At 44.1% G+C, this 20,934-nt stretch overlaps 1 protein-coding gene across 9 annotated transcripts in view; it reads right to left on the reverse strand.

Moving 5' to 3' along the window:
* Positions 1-20,934, reverse strand: part of PLCE1 (phospholipase C epsilon 1) — a 256,592-nt gene that overhangs the window by 48,850 nt on the left and 186,808 nt on the right. For 7 of the 9 annotated variants that reach the window (XM_053305927.1, XM_053305932.1, XM_053305931.1 and 4 more), the window contains exons 11-17: positions 19,530-19,692; positions 18,649-18,771; positions 18,423-18,559; positions 17,607-17,705; positions 10,622-10,860; positions 440-501; positions 178-343 (exon numbers count right to left, since the gene is read on the reverse strand). In XM_053305927.1, the coding sequence (XP_053161902.1) occupies positions 178-343; positions 440-501; positions 10,622-10,860; positions 17,607-17,705; positions 18,423-18,559; positions 18,649-18,771; positions 19,530-19,692 (989 nt within the window). The remainder of the gene's footprint in view (positions 1-177; positions 344-439; positions 502-10,621; positions 10,861-17,606; positions 17,706-18,422; positions 18,560-18,648; positions 18,772-19,529; positions 19,693-20,934) is intronic. The other 2 variants (XM_053305934.1, XM_053305933.1) reach the window with 1 other exon arrangement.

Below are 20,934 nucleotides of genomic sequence, written 5' to 3' on the forward strand. Positions count from 1 at the left end.
CAACTGTGTACACAAGCGGTTTTCCCACACATAATATTTTGCTATGTTTTAGAAAGCAAGGGGCTTGGGACATTTAGGTTTAGACATGAGGAAAATACCATGCTTCTTGACTTTCCAAATAAACAAACAAATCCTTGTTTTTTTAAAAAATAGCAGCAGCCAGCTGACTAGGTATACCTGACTGTAAAGCTCAACTGAGGATTCTCCTTTAAGCTGATGTCCTGTAAGGTATGTATTGTGTGAAGACTCAATGTAATAATATGACAGTGGAAGTAACAAATCTTCCACATTCTCTTGAGATTCGTTGTTTATGGAGGCAAAATTGTCTTTATCCATCAAAAACCTAGAGATACAGAAATTTAAAATTCATAGTGAGTGTTTCATAAAAGACATGCAAAGCAGATTTTAATGGATAACAAGGTGATCCACAGATAATTACCGTGCAAATCCTTCAAATGACATTAGTCCCTGCTGGCACATATTAATGCTGGGTTCGAACTTCTGAAAGAGGCAGTAAGAGAATGTCAGTATATGAATGGAAGTAAAGAGGCATAGTAAATAAAGGGTTTTCACTCAAGACAGTTGCCAATTAAATTCCTAAGCCCAAAATCACAAAGCAAAGAAGCCCTCACGCCCAGTGCAAGCTGACTACATGTTTTAGAGGTCACAGAAGGGGGCGGGGTGGTTGATCGATTTTTTGGCACTCCATACCCAACACATTCTCAAGTTCACTCTGTGTTACAGAGAAAAGGTGGGGTTTCTCCCTTCATGCCCTGCCTCTTTCAAGTTCAAAGAACTGGGAGGGGTGGGTGGGGCAAGTGTCACTTTCTTTGCAAGGTCAGTACCATGGTGAGCCTCTCACGGAGATTCCAACCTCCTCTGACAGAGGTGAGATTATGCTTCTTCTGATCTTCTTCAGTGTCCAACTGGAAGCAGATCTCTACAAATCTCCAACATGCTGAGAATATGAATATGAAGACAAGCTGGGCATTTGGAGTGGAGAGTAATTCCATCCCCTTACAAGTTTATTTATGCCAGGCATCTGAGGGGGAGTGAGCAATGGGGCAGCGGTTTTCAAACTATGTTCTGCAAGGTTCTAGGATTCCTTATAATCGTAACTGGAATTCCACAAGGAGAGCATCAGTTATTGCAGAAAACTACCCTAAAAGACAGTTTGCTCATCATAATCAATCTTATCCTACAATGCACAGGACTAGCAGAGTGTGTTTCAGTGGGCCAATGAAGAAGCCCAACAGATCTGGCTCATGCTCTACATAAACTAACAGTGCAGGCCAGAACACATCTCAGAATCTTCCGTGATACACAGGACTTCTGTGGCAGACACATAGGAGTTCTGTGACAGAGAAGCTGATGTGGAAAGCATTATCTGGCTTTAGCAGGCCTGCTCAACTTCAGCCCTCCTGCAGATGAGAGCCAGCGTGGTGTAGTGGTTAGAATGCTGGACTAGGACCAGGGAGACCCAAGTTCAAATCCCCATTCAGCCATGATACTTGCTGGGTGACTCTGGGCCAGTCACTTCTCTCTCAGCCTAACCTATTTCATAGGGTTGTTGAGAGGAGAAACCTAAGTATGTAGTACACCACTCTGGGCTCCTTGGAGGAAGAGTGGGATATAAAACATAAATACAGATAATAATTCCTGGCTATTGACTACTGTTGCTGGGGATTATGGGAGTTGTAGTCCAAAAACAGCTGGGGGGGCCTAAGTTGAGCAGGCCTGGACTATAGAAAGATTGAAAGTCAAACACAGTAGGGGAAGGGCCTGGTGTAATACACATATTTCTAGTTATGGATGAAGAGAGGCAGATTGGCTGTCACTCTAGAATCTAATGAATATGAACTATGGGCAGCATCCACACTAGTTCTTGTGTGAAGAAAATGCTGCTTGCACAAAGGGGGAGGGACTATTTTCACCAATTGCTCTTGCTTTTTAACCTCCTTAAAAATATTCCTGAGCATCTCCCAACCCTCAGGGACATATTTAGTGGGCGCAGGGGGCAGCAGAGAGAAGGGGAGAGAAGTGAAAATCAGCCCTCTCCCCCTTACACAAGCAGAACTTTGTGCAAATGTTAATTGGTTGTATTAGCTATTTTGGTCTGTAAGATAAAGAAACACTGGGAAGTGTTTGCTATCCAGTATTTCTTTACTGGATGTGCAATCCAGTATCACATGGACTAAAATAATTAACAGTCATAACAATGAATAAAATAAAAACACAAATGAATGCAATTCCAAACTACTGTCAGTTATCTGGTAGCTGTATCAATTGTCTGTTGCTAATGGAACAGCAGATCTCTGAGGTGATCCGTGTTCCCTCACAACTTGGGTTCTGCATCTGCACAAGAGCCCCACCACAGAAGAATCCCAATCTCTTTGAGATACTCTTCAGCCCCGACGAATCACACACATGTGCGACTGTTAATTTCTACGTGAGAGCACCATTCTCCTCAGTTCCTTCTCGACTGCCGCACGGCTTGCATCGGGAAGGATTCACTCTGCTCTCCTCGTTCCTCAACTTTTTCTTATAATCTTTTCCAGCTTGACTTTGGATTGTTTTTCAACTATTCCTTTGCTAACTCCTTCGGCTTGTTCCTCTGATGATTTTCAGCTTGACTTGGACTGTTTTTTTCAGTTTATTCTTTTGCCTTTTCCTCAGGACTTGGCATCTCGATGAATTTCCTCAACTTCAAAAACGATCTCTCCCGCCCCCGCCTTTGTCTCACCCCTATTGTTCTAATGGATGCTAAGAAAACTTTAAAAAGGTGTATCTCCTGCTGGTGTACTTTAACCCTGTCAGATAAATACCACAAGGGTTTGATTTATTTTGGCAAAGGACACAACTTCAAGGCCTGTAAAATCTTTCTGGTCTTTTTTCTTGCCAAACTAAAGAGTTGAGAACTTTGTCTTGAGGCCGCTCTTTACAAGACCACACTTCAACCTCCAATGCTGAACTACTTGGGACCGCTGACATTAGTGGTGTCAATGCTGGGCGACATGTGCTTATCGAGATCAAAAGAGCATAATCTTTTTCAGTGGGTCGCCCTTTGGGCACTAGATCATCGTCAGTGCTGACTTCCACTTCATCTCCTGCCCCATAAGTTCCTTCTCACAAGGACCAGGGGGAATATAAAGTGCAATCACTCTAGGTCTCCAGAATCGTCAAGTCCTAAACATCGCAAGACTTCACAGTCTGCCTCTTCATCAACATTGACAAGGCCCAAACTGTCGACTTTGTTGGCTTTGCCTCACACCCCTTCTCTTTCATCTGCCCAGGAGTCCATGAGGTTCACCTTGCCCTCTTCATAGCTCATGTCGTCATTGAGATTCTCGCCTTTGTCGATGTTGAACTTGTCCGTTTTCCAAGCTTCTTCAACCCTGCATCCAGGATTGACTTCGGCATCAACTTCCACACTGTGACTTCCCAACTCCTCAGTCATAGCTCCTTTTTTGTCGATATCAAAGGTTACAACGTTCCTTCCAAAGTCTCGGTCGTCACTTCCTCTTTTTCGATGTCTGTGACTACACCTCTTCTTAAACCCTTGATCATCGCTTCCACTTCTTTGACATAGACAACACGATGACATAGACAAGCACAATTGATAACAAAATGTAGACTCAGATACTGACGCTGGCACCAATGCAAAGAGTCCCATTGCTGACTGTTATCAGTTTCTCTCCAGCTTCATTGCTGGCATAATCTCTTCACAGTTCTACACAAGTTCAACTTTCCTCCTAAAATTGTTATAAGATGATGTACAGGTGGTATCTGACACCGAAAAAATTAGCATTAATGTATAAAAATGTTTCAAACAAATGTTGGAAATGTGGACAATGTGAAGGAACTTTCTTCCATATGTGGTGGTCATGTGGGAAGGCAAAGGCCTTTTGGGATGTGATATATATTGAGTTGAAGAAATTTTTTTTTAATGACATTTCCTAAGAGGCCAGAATCCTTCTTGTTGGGAATAACTCAAGGAGAGTTCTCTAGAAGAAATTTAACTTTTTTTATGTATGCAACCACGGCAGCTAGAATAGTATATGCGCAGAAATGGAAAGATAATAAAATGCCTTCAAAAGAAGACTGGTTGATAAAAATTTGGGAATATGCGGAGATGGCAAAACTTACAACAATTATAAGGGACGAAAACTTGGGATGTTTTAAAGAAGATTTGGAACCTTTCTTACTTTACTTAAAGAACTATTTTTCTAACATGGACCTTTCAACAGGGTTTGAAATTTAGTATCACAGCAGGTTGGGGTAGGGTAAAATTGAATTGTAAGGCGGAGTATATATGTTTTGTAATATTATAGCAATGGCTTATATGTATAGTTAACAAGAACCGCACAGACTGGTAACTGAGAATTCAACATTTACTTAATTAAATGTAACTTGATTGTTAAGATATTGTAAAAATCAATAAAATTTTAAAATGGCAAAAAAACCACAAAAAACCCACCTTTCCTCCTGTGAACCTTCCCCAATGTCAGTCAGTAAATCTGGGACTCAGAACCTGGAATCTCCTCGGTTCCTCTACCAGTACCCCTTTGGGTTCCACCTTTTGGGGTTTCCAGTTACATGGTAACTGACAATAACCAGTCGGTTCTTATATCAAAAACTCTTTCTGCTTCAAATGCCATGGTTACCCCTTGCTGTTTCCCCATTCAACATTGGAGGGAACGTTTTCATCATTCTGCCCTGCATTTTTCCTCACTCTTTTCCTCAGTCCATGGATTACTGGAGTTCTCCTGGCCGTTTGAATCCTGGATTCGTACATGGCCTTCAAAGGTACCACTATCCCTATTATATGCCTTCCCCAGCCTTACTCTACAACTTCCAGGAGTATAGACTCTGGAAAATCATGAAGTTAAGGGGTACTCATCAGTCATATCCAGCCAAGGACCGTGATCCTGTTTCTTCGGCTTTGAGTTTCTTCAACTCAACTTCACCATTTAAGCACCCTAGGATGCCAGCTGTGCCTATGGGTGCCAGTAATCTTGCTTCCCTTGCTCCAGTTCATGTTTCTTAAGAATATAGGAAGCTGACATATACTGAGTCAGACCACAGCTCCATCTAGTTCAGTATTGTCTACACATACTGCAAGCAGCTTCTCCAAGGTTGCAGACAGGAATCTCTCTCAGCCCTATCTTCGAGATGCCAGGGAAGGAACTTGGAACCTTCTGCTCTTCCCAGAGTGGCTCCATCCCCTAAGGGAATATCTTACAGTGCTCACACATCAAGTTTCCTTGAGGACAGACCCTGCTTAACTAAGGGGACAAGTTTGGCCTTAAAAGATTTCTAATTACATGACTTGAATGGCCAAATTTCATTACTCTGTTTTGGACAATCTCAAGCATGCTCCTGCAGAGTTCTGGAACAAGTTTCAAGCTGCCCTCCACAAGTTGGCGGGCATCACGCGGCAACATCCCAGCACCGCTAAGCATCTTGCTGAGAGAGAGTCTCATTCTCTGGCTGGTGCTGTTACTTTGTGCCGCCACACCTGGCTGCAGTCCATTTCTTTGCAAGGCAATATGAAAGACAAGATAGAGAACTTGCCTTTCGAAGGTGATGACCTTTTCAGTTCACAAACCGATGATACAATGGAAAAACTGAAAAAGTCTCGCTACACTGAGCGGACTTTTACCATCGCCTCTCAACCTTCCTCTTTCTCCCAGTGTTACCACTCCTTTGGGAGGCAGAAATTTCAATATAAGCAGTAAGAGCGCAGAGAATCAAAAAAGTATTTTAAGTAGATGCCTAAGCGCCAATACAATACCCACAACCGTCAACAGCAGCAACATATAAGAACTCAGGACCAGTCCAAGCAGTCTGTTTGACATGCTGACACTGGAAAGACCTCAACCTCTGAACCCTTCCATTTGTCTCTCCCCTTTCTCAGAAGCATGATGTCATATAAAATCAGATGCTTAAGTGTTGTCCATAATATTGACAGGCTGCGTAATCAAATTCAAATGATGCCCAGCATCTGCAGGAATAAAATACACCCACTCAACTCCTACCCTAGCGGAAGAGATACTTTCCCAATTGGAGAAATGTGTGATAAAACCTGTTCCCCCAGAAGACTGGGAGACAGGCTACCACTCAAGGTATTTCCAGGTGCTTGAACAAGATTGAGGCCTCCGGCCCATCACGGATGTTTGGAACCTGAACAAGTATGTAAAAACCAGAAAGTTCAGGATGCTGTCCTTATACAACCTCCTCCCCTTTCTATTGGTTTGTGACTCGATCTGGTTTGTGACTCAATCTGAAAGACACATATTTCCATGTGGAGATATGTCCTGCCCATATGAAATACCTGCGCTTTACTCTGGGACAACAAGCTTACCAGTATTGGTTCCTTCCCTTTGGGCTTTCCACAGCCCCTTGTGTGTTTACCAAAGGCATCAATGAGGGATCTCCGTGTATGCTTATTTAGATGATTGGCTTCTCACGTCCAAGAGCAAGGAAACTCTTGTTTCTCACATTCAGTTTATGCTGGAACTACTGGAGGATCACGGGGTGTTGGTGAACTTACAAAAAAATCAGTTCTGATGCCCCAAAGGCACATACAATTCATCGGGGCAATTCTGGATTCCACTACAAGGCATGCTTATCCCCCTGAAGAGAGGAAAGGTCTAATCACGATATCCACTTTTGCTCTCAATCCAAAGCAGAGAGAGAGGTCTGTTCAAAGGCTGCTTGGCCTCATGGCCTCTTGCACTGCAACTGTACCTTAACATGAGACTTTGCATGTGCAGACTCCAACATTGGTTTCTGTCAGTGTTCAAACCAAACTCTGACAGCCAGAACATGTGGCTGCTTCTTCCATCTCCCATCCTCAAGTCTCTGCATTGGTGGCGGAAAACCAACTCTGTCGATGGGGATGCCGTTCAAGGTTCCAAGACCCTTGATGACTCTGACCTCAGATGCCTCCCTGACAGGCTGGGGGGCATATTGTCATGTCCTTCGTGCTTAGGGCGTCTGGACCCCTCAACAACAATCCCTACATATTAATCAGTGTGGTGTAGTGGTTAGAGTGCTAGACTAGGACCGGGGAGACCTGGGTTCAAATCCCCATTCAGCCATGATATTTGCTGGGTGACTCTGGGCCAGTCACTTCTCTCTCAGCCTAACTTACTTCACAGGGTTGTTGTGAGGAGAAACTTGAGTATGTAGTACATTGCTCTGGGCTCCTTGGAGGAAGAGTGGGATATAAAATGTTTTAAAAATATATCAAAATGAATAAATAAATAATCTCCTCAAACTCCTTGCAGTTTTTCATGCACTAAAATACTTTCTGCCTCTGCTCCAGGGCCAGCTGGTCCAATTACTCTTGGACACCACCACTGCCCTAGCTTATCTGAACCATCAGGGTGGGACGGTCTTCAGGACCCTCTACAGTGCAGCTCTACAGCTTTGGGACTGCAGCATTGCTCACCACTCTATCCCGTGGCCCTTCATATCAACAGCAGGGACAACGTTCTGGCAGATGCCCTCAGCAGGGACTTCAACTTTACCAATCAGCATGAGTGGAAGGTCAACCCACCCCTCCTGGGAAACAACTTTCACCAATGGAAAACCCCTCAAGTAGATCTCTTTGCCATGCAATCCAACAAGAAGTACAGGATGTTCTGCTCCAGGGCAGGAGTGGGTCTAAACTCGATGGGGGATGCCTTTCAGATGCCATGGATGGAGCATCTCTATTATCTGTTCCCTCCATTTCCCCTACCATCAGGAGTCCTGGAGAAAATCCTTCAGGATCACACCCACTGCATCCTTCTCACCTTGTGGTGGCCATAGCAACTGTGGTTCCTGCTCCTCTCAGACTGTCACAAGGCATCTACCAACACCTCCCTCTTCATCAGGACCTCCTGTCCCAGGACGCTGGTCGTGTCCTTCATCCCAACCTTTGGCTCTGTTGAATCTGACCACTTGGAGACTAAATTATAGGATTCTGTCCTACTGAATGAGCAGGAAAAATCCACACGCAGAAACTACATGTGTAAGTGGAAGCGTTTCGCTGTCCATGCTGATGCTAATGGCTTTGACCCTTTTGCTGCTACCATCAGGCAAATTCTTCTCTATCGTGCAGGCCTCAAGTATTCCAGTCTCTCCAACATCTTTGTTGGTGAGACATCTGGTGTCTCACCATTTGTTGGTGGCGCTTTCTGCGAGACATCCTGGCTGGGATGGGTCTTCATGATGACTCTCCGTACACTAAGTTCTTTGAGGACAAGGCTGTTATTCGCACAGATCCTTCTTTCACTCCTAAAGTTGTGTCTGAATTCCATCTCAGTCAAGTTATCATATTGCCTACCTTCTTCCAAAATCCCTCCTCCTTACTGGAAAAGTCAATGCATTTCCTCAATGTTCGGCGAGCCCTACTCCACTGCCTTAACTATACCAAACCCTTCTGTAGATCCAAGATATTCTTCCTTTCATACAAAGTTGAAAACTTGTGTCGCCCTATCTCTCACCAAAGACTTTCCCATTGGCTTGTTGAACTCATTTTTATGTGTTATTGCCAACAAGGGATACAGCTCCCTTCAAAGATCAGGGCTCACTCTACCTGGGCCATGGCCACGTCAGCAGCTCACATGTCCAGGATCAGTAAGAAGGACATCTGCAAGGCAGCCACATGGTCCTCAGGCGTACCTTTCGTTAAGCACTATGCTATGGACATCCTGCTCAGTGGCAGAGCAGTGCTCCCTCTAAGGCATGCACACGTACAGGCGCTCACATGTTTTTTGATGTCAGCTCAGTTAAATTTAGATCCACTCAGGTTTAATCAGGAAGGCCCCACTCTGAATGCATGTGCACGCACACTGGCTTGATACTTCCAGCCAGAACAAAACTCATTCCACACACAGATGAAAAAAATTAGAGAGAACACTTTGGCAGAGGCCAACTTTGGTCAGGCAGTCCTCAAGAAAGTTATCTGAATGGAATCCTGGCTCTCAACTTCATCTTGGTGAGCTAGCTAATCACTCAGGTTATGAGAGAACATGGATCACCTCAGAGATTAACAGATTGCTTACCTGTATCAGGTGATCTCTCTGGTGATCCATGTTTACTCACAACACCTTCCTGGCCTACCCCGCTGCTTGGATTCCTCCATAGCCGTACTGACTTACCTTTCTTATCTGCCTTTATCTGCAGACATTCCTCTTTGCTAATTGCAGTGGCCAATCAGGAACTGAGGAGAATAGCGCTCTCACACCAAAATTAATGGTTGTGCACATACATGATTCAGCAGAGCTGAAGAGTGCATCAAAGAGCTTGGAATTCTTCCACGGTGGGCTACTGCATAGGTGCAGAATCCAGGTTGTGAGTGAACATGGATCACCAGAGAGATCAACTTTTACAGGTAAGCAACCTGCTTTTTGTCACAGTTTCTTTCAGTCCATCCATTTTGTTGCTTTGTGTCTATTTTCTCTCTTTTTTCTGATGTCTTATCTGTCAGTGTTCTACTCTCTCTCTCTCTCTCTCTCTCTCTCTCTCTCTCATCTCTCTTCAGTATCTTCTTTCCTTTCCCGGATGTAAACATTAATGTCATCGCTCTTTCCCAACATTCTGTTCCTTCACTTGCCCTGTATTTTACATAATGTCATAAGAGTAGATATTATCCTGGAAGTTCTTAATAGACATACTCTCTTGCACACTTAGGAAACCCTGAAAGTATTTTCCACAAGGGCTGATCAAAACTTGATCAGCAGTGGCTGAAAATCTTATGCATGAGTTGTCATCAGTCCCACAATTCTTCACATATGGTCTCTGCTCTATGTGTTACGAAGCAGTCTCTGGGATTGCTTAACTCTTTGCCACTGAAATCAATGCCATTTAAAAGAACTTAACCACAGATGGACTGTTCCCTTTGTTTAGTTGTTGATGCTACAATGCCACATATAAACACAGTGGCTACTCCTGGGGCAGCAGAAGCACACACTTCTGTGCTACTGCAACATGCTAGGCCTTCTGTCAGACCTGTAGAAAGACTACTGGAGTGACAGGGAGTAGTCATGAGAGAGAACAAATAAATAATCAACAGTGTGAGTAGATGCGCCAGGTTGGTCTCTGGGTCATCTCGGAGAGACCATGTTACTCCTTTACTGATAGAGTTACACTGGCTGCCAATAGGTTTCCAGACAAAATACAAAGTGCTAGTTATAACTTACAAAGCTCTAAATGGCTCAGGCCCTGGGTATTTAAGAGAGCGTCTTCTTCAGTACAAGCCCCACCACTCATTGAGGTCATCTGAGGAGGTCCATCTCCAGTTACCGCCAACTCATTTGGTGCTACACAGAGACGGGCCTTCTTGGTCGCTGCCTCGAGATTGTGGAATGCTCTCCCTGCTGAGATACGATCCTCCCCATCTCTGGCAATTTTCAAAAAATACCTGAAAACCCATCTTTCTGCCCAAGCTTTCTCCGCTTCCTAATATTTTTGGGTTTTAATCTCTGGTTATTTTTAAACTGTTAAATTGTTTTTAAGTTTTTCTATATGTTTTTAACTGGTTTTATGTTATTGTAAACCGCCCAGAGACGAAAGTTTGGGGAGGTATACAAATTTGATAAATAAATAAATAAACAAACAAACAACAAACCTGGATAATACTGAGGATTTCATCATATGTGTAGTGTTCTCCTTGGCAATTTACTAAGAAGTCATTGAGTTGCTGGATGCCCACTCCAAATATTCCCAGAGATGTGCTCTCTACACCAGTGCCGTTAGTAACAATGCTTGCTGCGGCAATAGCATCAGATATTTGTCGTTGGTTGTCCGTCAGCTGTTGCCTGCTTTTAATGAACAAGCCCAAGTCTGATATATTCCTAGTTAGTAAATCTAAAAGATAAAAATGTGAACACAAGTACTTTATAGAATATTTTACTATATGCAAGGTGCTCATTTTAATTTGTAAAGCTCTAAATGGCCTGGGATATCTGAGGGATACTTTTTCTGCATAAATGGCAAAATAATAATAATGCTATTTCTTTACTACTCAATTGTGTTACTCTAAGCAACAAAAGAAAAACAGGTTGCTCACCTGTAACTGATGATCTGGTAGAGATCCGTCGATATCCATAAGAATGGGCTCTGCGCCTGCATGGAGACCACGCGGTAGCCATGTTGCAGCTCGTCGAGACGTCCAAGCCCCGCCCCCATGTGTGCAGCATGCTATTTAAGAGCGGCTGGACATCACGTTCCTCAGTTCTTGGACAACCACTGAGGACGACCATCCAGTCGAACAGGTGAGTTTGTAAGGTTGACACATAGAACCAAGAGCAATGGCAAGCACACAAGTATACATATAGCAGAGCACTACTGCAGATGGGTGGATCAGGAGGGTCTTATGGATATCGATGGATCTCTACCAGATCATCAGTTACAGGTGAGCAACCTGTTTATCTGTATCGAGATCCATAAGAATGGGCAATTAGCAAGCTCCCTAAGGAGGAGGGTGCAGAAGTGCTGTTGTAACACCCTTTTAAGTACACTTCTCCTGAAGCTCACCTCTGCAGCAGAGCGCATGTCTATGGCATAGTGCTTAATGAAAGGCATCTCTGAAGACCATGTCGCTGCTTTACAGATGTCCAGGAAGGTGATCCCCGAGATGTGGGCTGCCGAGGAAGCGTATGCCCAAGTGAAGTGGGCCTTGATGGCTTCCAGTGGAGACTTGTTCTGGAGCTGGTACGTGAGTATGATTAGCTCAACTAGCCACCTTGACAGATGCTGACTGGAAATACAGGAGCCCTTGGTAGTGCCCTTGTAGGCTATAAAGAGACGTGGAGTAGCTCTGAATGCCTTACTGCGGTCCAGGTAGTACAGAAATGATTGACGCACATCTAGGGAGTGCATGGCACGTTCCAAGTTGGTCGAAGGCCCTCTGAAAAAAGTTGGGAGGACAATGTCCTGGTTCAGGTGGAACTCCAATACTATCTTGGATAGAAAGGATGGGTCCAAACGCATGAGGACCTTATCCGCATAAAATATTGTGTATGGTGAGTCTATTCTTAGAGCTGTCAGCTCACTCACCCATCATGCTGTGGTGATCACCACCAGGAAAAACGCCTTAAGGGAGACTAGTCTTAAAGAAGACATAGCCATAGGCTCGAAAGGAACCTGCGTTAGTGTTGAAAGTACAAGAGACAGGCTCCAGAGCTGTCTTGATTGGTGGGAAGACATTAGTGAGGCCTTTCAAAAAGGCCTTGCACTGCGGGTGTGCGGTCTTGCCCTCATATCCTAGGTGTTTAGAAGACAGGGCGGCTAAATGGACCCTGAGTGAAACATTAGCCAAGCCATGAGACTTCAACTTGGACAGATAAAGGAACACATCCTGGATAGTAGCACGTCTCGGCAGAAAACCTTGGGTCTTAGAGTACGCTTTAAACCTGAGCCACTTCCCCAGGTAATTCCATCTGGTAGAGGGTTTCCACTGATTTAGCAGAATCTTGTCTAGGAGCTTATTTGCCAGGCGGTCAGACAAAGGGTGTTGATGTCTGAGTGGAAGTCAAAGCCGTTGTCCTGGGAGAGGAGGTCCAGCACCTGGGTAGATAGTGGTACTAATTCCTCGACAGTTTGTGTACTTGTGGAAACCAAGGCTGCCTTGGCCACCACGGTGTTACAAGGATGCAAGTTGATGGTTCAGACAGGAGACGAGCCACCACTCTGCCGATCAGTGGTTGTGGTGGGAACATGTAAGGTGTCTCCCTCGACCAATCTAGTTGAAAAGCATCTCCTAAGGACAGGAAATCATGCCCCACTCTGGAGCAGAAGCATTTTGTGTTTCTGGAGGTTGCAAACAGGTGTATTGTAGGCTGCATCCAGTGATGGAACAGGGGAACTATGTACTCCGAGTTGAGTTCCCACTCGTGTTGTCGTTCTTGTAGGAATACACGGCTCAGATCGTCTGCCAAGACATTCTCCAGGCCCTTGATATGAACTGCCACCGGTAAAACATGCTGTCAGATGCACCAGTGCCACAGCTGAACACTGAGAGCGCATAACATGTGACACACAGTCCTGCCCTGGCAGTTGATATAGGCCTGAGCCGTCGTATTGTCGAGGTGTATCTGGGCAGTCCTGTCCTGTATGAGAGGTAGGAATGCCCAAAGTGCCTGAAAAACAGCGAGAAGCTCCAAGAAGTTGATGTGTAGGCAACTCTGCTACGCTGCCCACTTTCCCTGAATTTGGCAACCTTTGCAGTGTGCCCCCCAGCCCAGAAGGGAGGCATCTGTTGTGATCCAGGCAGATGATAATAGAGTTTCAAAAGGAACACCTTCTAGAAGATTCCTGCGGTCTGACTGCCACAACAGTGATCTCAGAATCTGTGGTGGAAGAAGCAAGCATTTCCACTGGCTGTCCACAAGTGGGTAGAATTTTGACAGAAACCACAACTGGAGTTTCCGCATCGTCAGCCAAGCATACCGGATCACTGCATTGCAAGAAGCCATCAGGCCAAGAAGTCGTTGGATGGACTGTGCTGGCCGCAAAGGCTGTTCCTGAAAATGATTCACTAGGCTCCGAATACAGAGGTAAAGTTCCTCTGGTAAGAATGCTCTTTGGCTTGATGTGTCCAACACAGCTCCTATATAGGTGGTGACTGGAACTGGTTCCAAATGATTCTTTCAGTTGACCTGGATGCCAAGGTCTTGGAGGAGGGCCAGCACATATTGGATCTGCGAAAGTAACTCGCTTTGGTGTTTGGATGTCAGGAGCCAGTCAACAAGATAGAGATAAATGGAGACGCTGTGCATCCTCAAATGAACGATCACCACCGCCACACACTTGGAGAAAACCCTCGGGGCAGAGGACAGTCCGAAGGGCAAGATGTTGTAGTGGTACACTTGGCTGCCTAAAGTAAATCGAAGGTACTTCCCTGTGATCTGACCTGACGCCGATATGGAAATAGGTATCTTTGAGATACAGCATAGCAAGCTTCTCCCCGTGGAGAAGTGGAAGTATTTGTTGCAACACCATCATCCAAAATTTCATTACTCATATGGACTTGTTCAAGTGCTGCAGGTCCATAATGGGGTGTAAACCCCCATCCCACTTCAGAATTTGAAATTAGCGGGAGTAGAATCCGTCCCGCCTGGCCATCCACGGCACCAGAGCAATTGCCTTCTTCTCCAACAGTTCTTTCACTTCCTCCTGCAAGGTGACAGACGGAGGGGTGAACTTCATTCCCGTGAACCGCGGAGTCTGCCTGAATTCTATGGCGTATCCTGAAGATATGATCTTCAGGACCCAGCAGTCCAATGTTATATGGTGCCATGCGAGAGCATGGCCTGCCAATCTGACGGAAGGAGATGGCAAACACAGATTAATGGATTCTTCCATTTGCTGAGATGTTGGGTTCCCCGCAGGCGGAAATGAGGAGACGAGTGGTGCTAGTGGATGGGCTTGAACCTCAAAGACACTTCTGGGCATCTGATGTCTTAGTCACATGGGATTGTGTCTGCTTGGCCTTGCCCGAGTAATTCCGCTTTTGGTATGGGTTGTACTGCTGTCTAAAGTCCCGGCGATCTTGTTGGCGGTAGGAAGGCCGCTGTTTTGAATACAGTGTATGGTATCTGAACATATACACTGAAGTCGTTGGTTGAGCAGTGGAAGTCTTTGCCGTAAATTTTGATTTTTTTATCTGCTCCATGGTATTATCTATTGAATCACTGAAGAGACCAGAACCATCAAATGGGAGCCCTTCAATTTTGTCCTTCATGCCTGCTTGAAGATTAGTTGAACACAACCAGGCATGCTTGTGCAAGGTCACTGCTGCAGTCAGAGACCTTGACTCTGACTCTGCCAGATGTTTGGCTATGCTGAGCTGTTGCCTAGTCAGTTCCGCTGACCATTCAAGAGTTTGATGGAATTTCCGCTTGAAGTCCTCTGGAGCCATGGATTCCAAGTCGGCTTGAGTACACCATGAGCACACCATGAGTGTACTTGGCTGTGCAAGCAGCGTAGTTTGCTACCGATTGACAAGCAGGAGGTCGAGTAGATCTTGCGGCCCAAGAAATCCAGCTTCCTACCCTCCTCCTCAGGAGGAACCATGTGTTCTTTCCCAGACTTGGAGGGAGTTGCACAATCAATCACTAGGGAATTGGATGCTGGGTGCTTTAAAAGATACGTATTGTCCTTTTCGTGAATTCTATATAAGCTCTCAAGGCGCTTTGATGTGGGGGTTGAGGTGTGGAGAACCCCCCATGAGCACTTTGCTGCCCTAGTAAGAACCAGGAGCATTGGCAATGCTAGTGGAGTAGTGCTCTGAGTTTTAACCATAAAATTGTAGACCAGGTCATCAATAGTCTGTAATTCAGAGCGTAAGCCGAGGCCCAATGCCTCTGCCATAGCACGGACATGTTTGTGGTAGGATTTTAATTCCTCATTCAGCAAAACGTAAGTCGATGGGGCCACATCTGTAGGGCGCTCCATCAAGGTGTCCTCTCCCTCCGGATCGGATTCAAAATCTGAGGAGTAATAATGCTCCAAGGCCGAGCCACTAGGCGAAGCTGAGCCAGTTGTTTATGTCTGTGTGGAACTCCACCGGAGATATTGTTCCAGGCTGCATGGCAATGGTGCACATAGATGGGCCTGTTGTCTGTACTGCTCTCTGCGCTGTAGGCAAGGGATCTGTCTGTGATGCTGTGGTGGTCGGCAGCCTCGTGGAGAGCACTGCCAAAGTTGAGGGTGGTGGTACATATGGTTTCCATGGTTGATGGTAGGGTGTACCCGGAGAGCTAGCCCCTAAGACAGGGAATGAGTTTTCAGCCGCTGAAAAAGGGACATGCGTGAAGCCGCAAGTATGCCAAGGAAGAGAGCTTAGCAGATGTTCTGCAGTGAGAGACATGGGTTGCATACTGGCAGTGGTAGGTACTTCAGCTTCTGTAGGTAAGAACCCCTTAAAGGTGGACGTTGGTTCTTGAAGATGAGTCTAATATGGAAATAATGGTATGTTTCTTAGAAGGGTCCAATCCAGCATCCACATCAGCATTTGAGTCATTATTGTCATCGGCCTCAAAGACAGGCAGGGGTGCCTGGAGGCTCAGAATCACCTGTTTCGACACTATCGGCGTGTGAAGAGTCAATGTTGATGGTAGAGGATGTTGTACCATTGGCGTCGATGGCGCAGATGAAGATACAGGGGTCGACGCTGGTGAAAGTTATCTTGCCCTCGATACCGACAACCCCGATGCCAAAGACGGGTTGAGTCGATGTTGAGGGGATGTTGTCAATGCCGTGCAGACAATTCCAAGAGGCAGCTGAGACGCCAGTGGATGGGTCGTAGGCAACGGTGGCTCTTGAAGACCAGCGGGGGATGCTGTATGGCCCCCCGTCAGATCAATGAGACACTGTCGCTTTTCAAGTGGTGTCGAGGACTTCTTGACGCCACGGCACTTTTCCGCTGTGGGTGCGCTCAACATCAAGTCAGAACCATGATCAAAACAGCTGTTACTGGAACTGGAACAATGTCTGTGTCACTCCCCAGTTGATGTTCAAGACTTTGATGTCGAGGATTAGCGATGGGCTGACAGTGTCAATGTCGAAGGCTTTTGGTGACCTGGTGTGACAGCCTCTCCAACACTGATGATTTTTTGCGGGCCAATGATGTCGAGCCAGTCCCTTTCGGCGTCATTGATGCAGAAGCCAAAAGAGCCTTTGGAGGTGACTACGAGGTGGATTTTGGCAGCGTTTTATGTGGTGTCCTGGGCACTGAGGGATTCAACACATTGTCATATTATGCAGCTCGCAAATGCAGAGACATGTTTTTGCAAGTTTGCTTAGAGAACAAGAGACAAATTTTACACACTGAAACATTATGCTCCTCTCCTAAGCATATCAGGTACAGATAGTGCAAATCCTTCGAGGGGAGTTTTGCCTTGCAGCCCTCACACCTCTTGAAGGTCTTTTTCTCTTCAGTCATTTCACGATAGGGTTAGTCAAGTCCATTCCAAAGTCAAAACCGGCAAATTTTCTCCTCAGCCAGTCCAATTTCAACACCAAAACAGTCTCCTTCAGCCAGTCCAGGCCATACACTATCCAAAACACATCAGCCCGAAGAAGAGGTCATACACGAAGGATCCAAACAGATTTTTTTTTTAAAAATAGAGATCGAACTCAAGAGGAACTTTCCAACGAAGGAGTGGCAGACTAAGGTCCAAACGCTAAGGGTGGTCGGGGGAAAACTGAGTAACACTATGTCCAGCTGCCCTTAAATAGCATGCTGCATGCGTGGGGGCGGGCCTTGAAAGCCTCGACAAGCTGCAGCATGGCTACCGCGTGGTCTCTGCTGATCTGGATCGAGATCTGTTGAGATCCATAAGAATGGGCTATGCGCCTGCGCGTGGTCTCTGCGCAGGCGCATAGCCCATTCTTAGATGGATCTCAACAGATCTCGATCCAGATCTGATGCTTTTGTTTAAACCCATATTTGCCAGTTATTGCAGAACATGAAATTGTTATTCAGGGCTTGGTTTATTTATTTCAAAGATAGGATTTATAAAAATGCAAATTCCCTAATCCTTGAATAAGCTAACTTTAACTGATATTGGCTAAATAAATAAATAGATACACTTGAATGTGTTAATTACCTTGGTTCTGTGTAATGAGAAGTGCTGTCATAATGTTATGGGAGCTGCAGTTTAGCTTTGAATGATTCTTGGTTGTATTGTTTTCAAACATCTTACAACCTAAAGTAGTTCATAGCAGTTTTTCAAAGGTACATTTCACCAGGAACTGCATGTATACCAACTACATTCATTTCAGTTGCCCTAAATGTTGTATCTTTAGGCCACATGCCCATGCTCAGTCATGCACAATCAAACCACATCAATGTCTGTTGTGATTCCCACCCCCCTTCTCAACAGCAGCACAGTGAGATAGGGCACTATTGGTCTCATTTAGAGGCAGAGGTCAGGTTCAGATGACATTATAAAACTGAAAATCCTGTCCCTGGAGTTTGGCAGTGATTTTGACTTGGGGGGTGGGCACGATATGCTGACACTGGTCATGTTGTCCGAATCCACCAATGTGAGCATATTCTGCCCAATTTATGGTTCCAGACCCATCTCTGTAACTGGCTCCAAATGTTGGTTACGTGTTTGGAACCTTATGTCAAGCACAATATTCCAACATATGTAGGTTCAGATGACATAACCAGTGTCACTATGTTGCCCCACCACCACCCCAATGGAACTAAGGTTCACTTCTGAACTCTGGGAACTAGAGGTTTGGCCTTTAAGTGTCATTTTGAACTCACACAGAGAAATGAACTTCTTTAAAAGTGCATGACCAGGACCATACAATTATCCCATTTGTAGATATGGCATTTGAATCTAGTTAACAAATCTAGGTTCAGATCCAACCCACTATTCACCTGAATATATTGTTATCTTAATCTCTCTTACCTAAATCAGGCTGGAGTCCATTTGTATTCTCATCAATCTTCAGAGAGGTATACAGTGGAGCAGAATCAGAACCCAGTCGATTGCAGGGTACAGCATATATATCAAAAAGATCTTTCAGATCCTTGCGGCTTCGAACACTATGATATAATAATTATTTTTATAATCTCTATTTTCAAAGCACAGTATTCTTAAAACTCAGGCTAAGAATGGGTAAAATAGATTTTACCTGAAAGATTTGAAGAGCTCTACAAATTCAATAAAACTCATGTTGCTATCAGAAACCATGAAGGTTTGGAAGCCTTTCAGTCCTCCTTTAACTCTTCCATGCCAGCTACTGCTGCTCCAGGTGCTTTAAAAAAAATGCAATTTGTACTGTGTTTAGATGAAGAAATAGGAGGAATACCCATAAACAAAAAACCCACCAATTTTAATTGGATTCAATAGTTAACAATAGCTCTGGGTTCATACAGCACACCAGGATGTTAGCAGTACACAAGCAGAGGAGGGGAGTGGGAATGCACAGGCTATGGGGGACTTCAACTCATGTTCCTGACCCAACAACCTGTTTGAACTGAACTGGTCCAGTGAATTGCTCAATGAAAGCTTCATGGAATGAGCACGAACCTGAACCTGCATTTCTCACATTCAAATCCAACTCCACCTACTAGGCTTGTGTTGTTGCAACTAAAAACAGCACTGTGTGATTGGCATGTTGAATAGATTCATGCAGAAAAGAAAAATATTAATGCTTATTTTAGGCACTTCCCTCCCTCCCCTCTCCCCCAAATAATGGTCATGATCTCAGGGTCTCAAGATCACACAAAATTTCTGCATGGGCACTTGAGGCTAATCTAATTTTTACGCAGACAGACATGCACACACCTTCCAAACTGTAAGTTAAAAATTAATCTGTTGGTGTGTTGGCTAACAAAAGTGAAACACTTTAGGGCTCATGATGGAGGCCATAAAAAATCCCATATGCATCTGCGGATTTGGCACACTTTAAACTCAGTTTTGCCAATGCTAGTAATCAACTAAGCACTGATCTCACAAATATTTCTAGAATTGCCGTCCAGAAATGTATATCAAGTCATGATTTGTCCTTACCTAGATTGACCTTTTATTGAAGATGACATCACAGGAGAAGATACTGGCCTGATAGGTGAGGAGACCCCAGGTGTTACATTAAGTGGTACTGAGGTAGTCAGGGATTGTGCTCTTCTGGAAGGCAGGATGTTGGTACCAGAAACAGTAACCAGAAGGTTTGGTTCTAAGAATGAAAGCGAAGTTGCATCACTAATATATATGGGTAACCTTTTCAAATTAGAGTCCTGTATGGGCCTCAAATCTAATTCCCACTAGAGCTATAAAACTGATTACATAACATATTGTATTGTACTTGATCCTGTTTATGACACAGTATGCAAGTTCTTAAGTTACATAAATGTGTCTGTCAGACAGCAAATAAGTGTACTCAAGGATAAGATAACCGAAAATCTTTCATCTTGTTATGTTGCTCAAAATAATATACAACTTGTACACTTCTGCCAATATAAAGTATTCCAGCAAAAGATATCATGTTAACTGCTTTTCTCATTCTGCTGTTAACACAGATTAACACTCTATTCAAAAGAAAAACATGAGTTATTTCAATTTTTGTCTCCCTCTGTTGTTAATTTGTGTGAACATTTCACTCAGACATGCAGTATTTTCACCATATACTAATTAAAACCTTCCAGGCATTGGCCACTGAGCATAGGACACAAGTCTGAGGGTTTTGCTGAAAATATGGAGGATTTGAATTAAATAAAAAGAACTGTTTTTAATGGTAATAATAGTTAAAATACTGGAACAAACCAGCAAGCAAAATAGCTAGGTCAGCTGGAATATAGCTGCAATATTTATAAACAGGGTAGAATAAACATTTACAATGACATTATTATTGATATAATCTGTTCTGTTTAAGGACAACAGGATGGAATACAAAGGGGCTTTTTAAGGTCCCTACCATATCTGAAAATTCTCTTATTTTGCCCAAGTCAAAATGATTAAAGTTATAGAAGGCATTTTCAAACCATTCTGGGCCAGAGGAAAATAGTCTCGATTACAATATTTACTTTGGCAATATAAAAGCCATTCTTATATAATGAATTTTGCACACTTAATGGAAAAACATCATTTTAAAAGTCAATCAGAAGAGCTTTATTTTTTTGAAGAAAATTCTATTCCCACAATGTTAAGGGCTCCAATTCAGAATTCAATAAAATGAAAACGTGCCTACAATTATTTTTCAAAGCCACAGATTATTGAATATGTGAAGACACAGTCAGATTTCAGGTAAGTTTCTTTATGACAAACTGGATATTATAATACAGTTTCTTTATTATAACTGGATATAAACTATTTAACCTCATAACAAATGGCACATCTCCAGATGAAGAAAGGCCGTCTAGAACACTCTGCACTCATGTGCTGCATTTATTCTATTTTGTTCCTGCTAGGGTTGACATAG

This window comes from Hemicordylus capensis, chromosome 3, assembly GCF_027244095.1.
Source record: "Hemicordylus capensis ecotype Gifberg chromosome 3, rHemCap1.1.pri, whole genome shotgun sequence".
Taxonomy (NCBI): Eukaryota; Metazoa; Chordata; class Lepidosauria; order Squamata; family Cordylidae; genus Hemicordylus; species Hemicordylus capensis.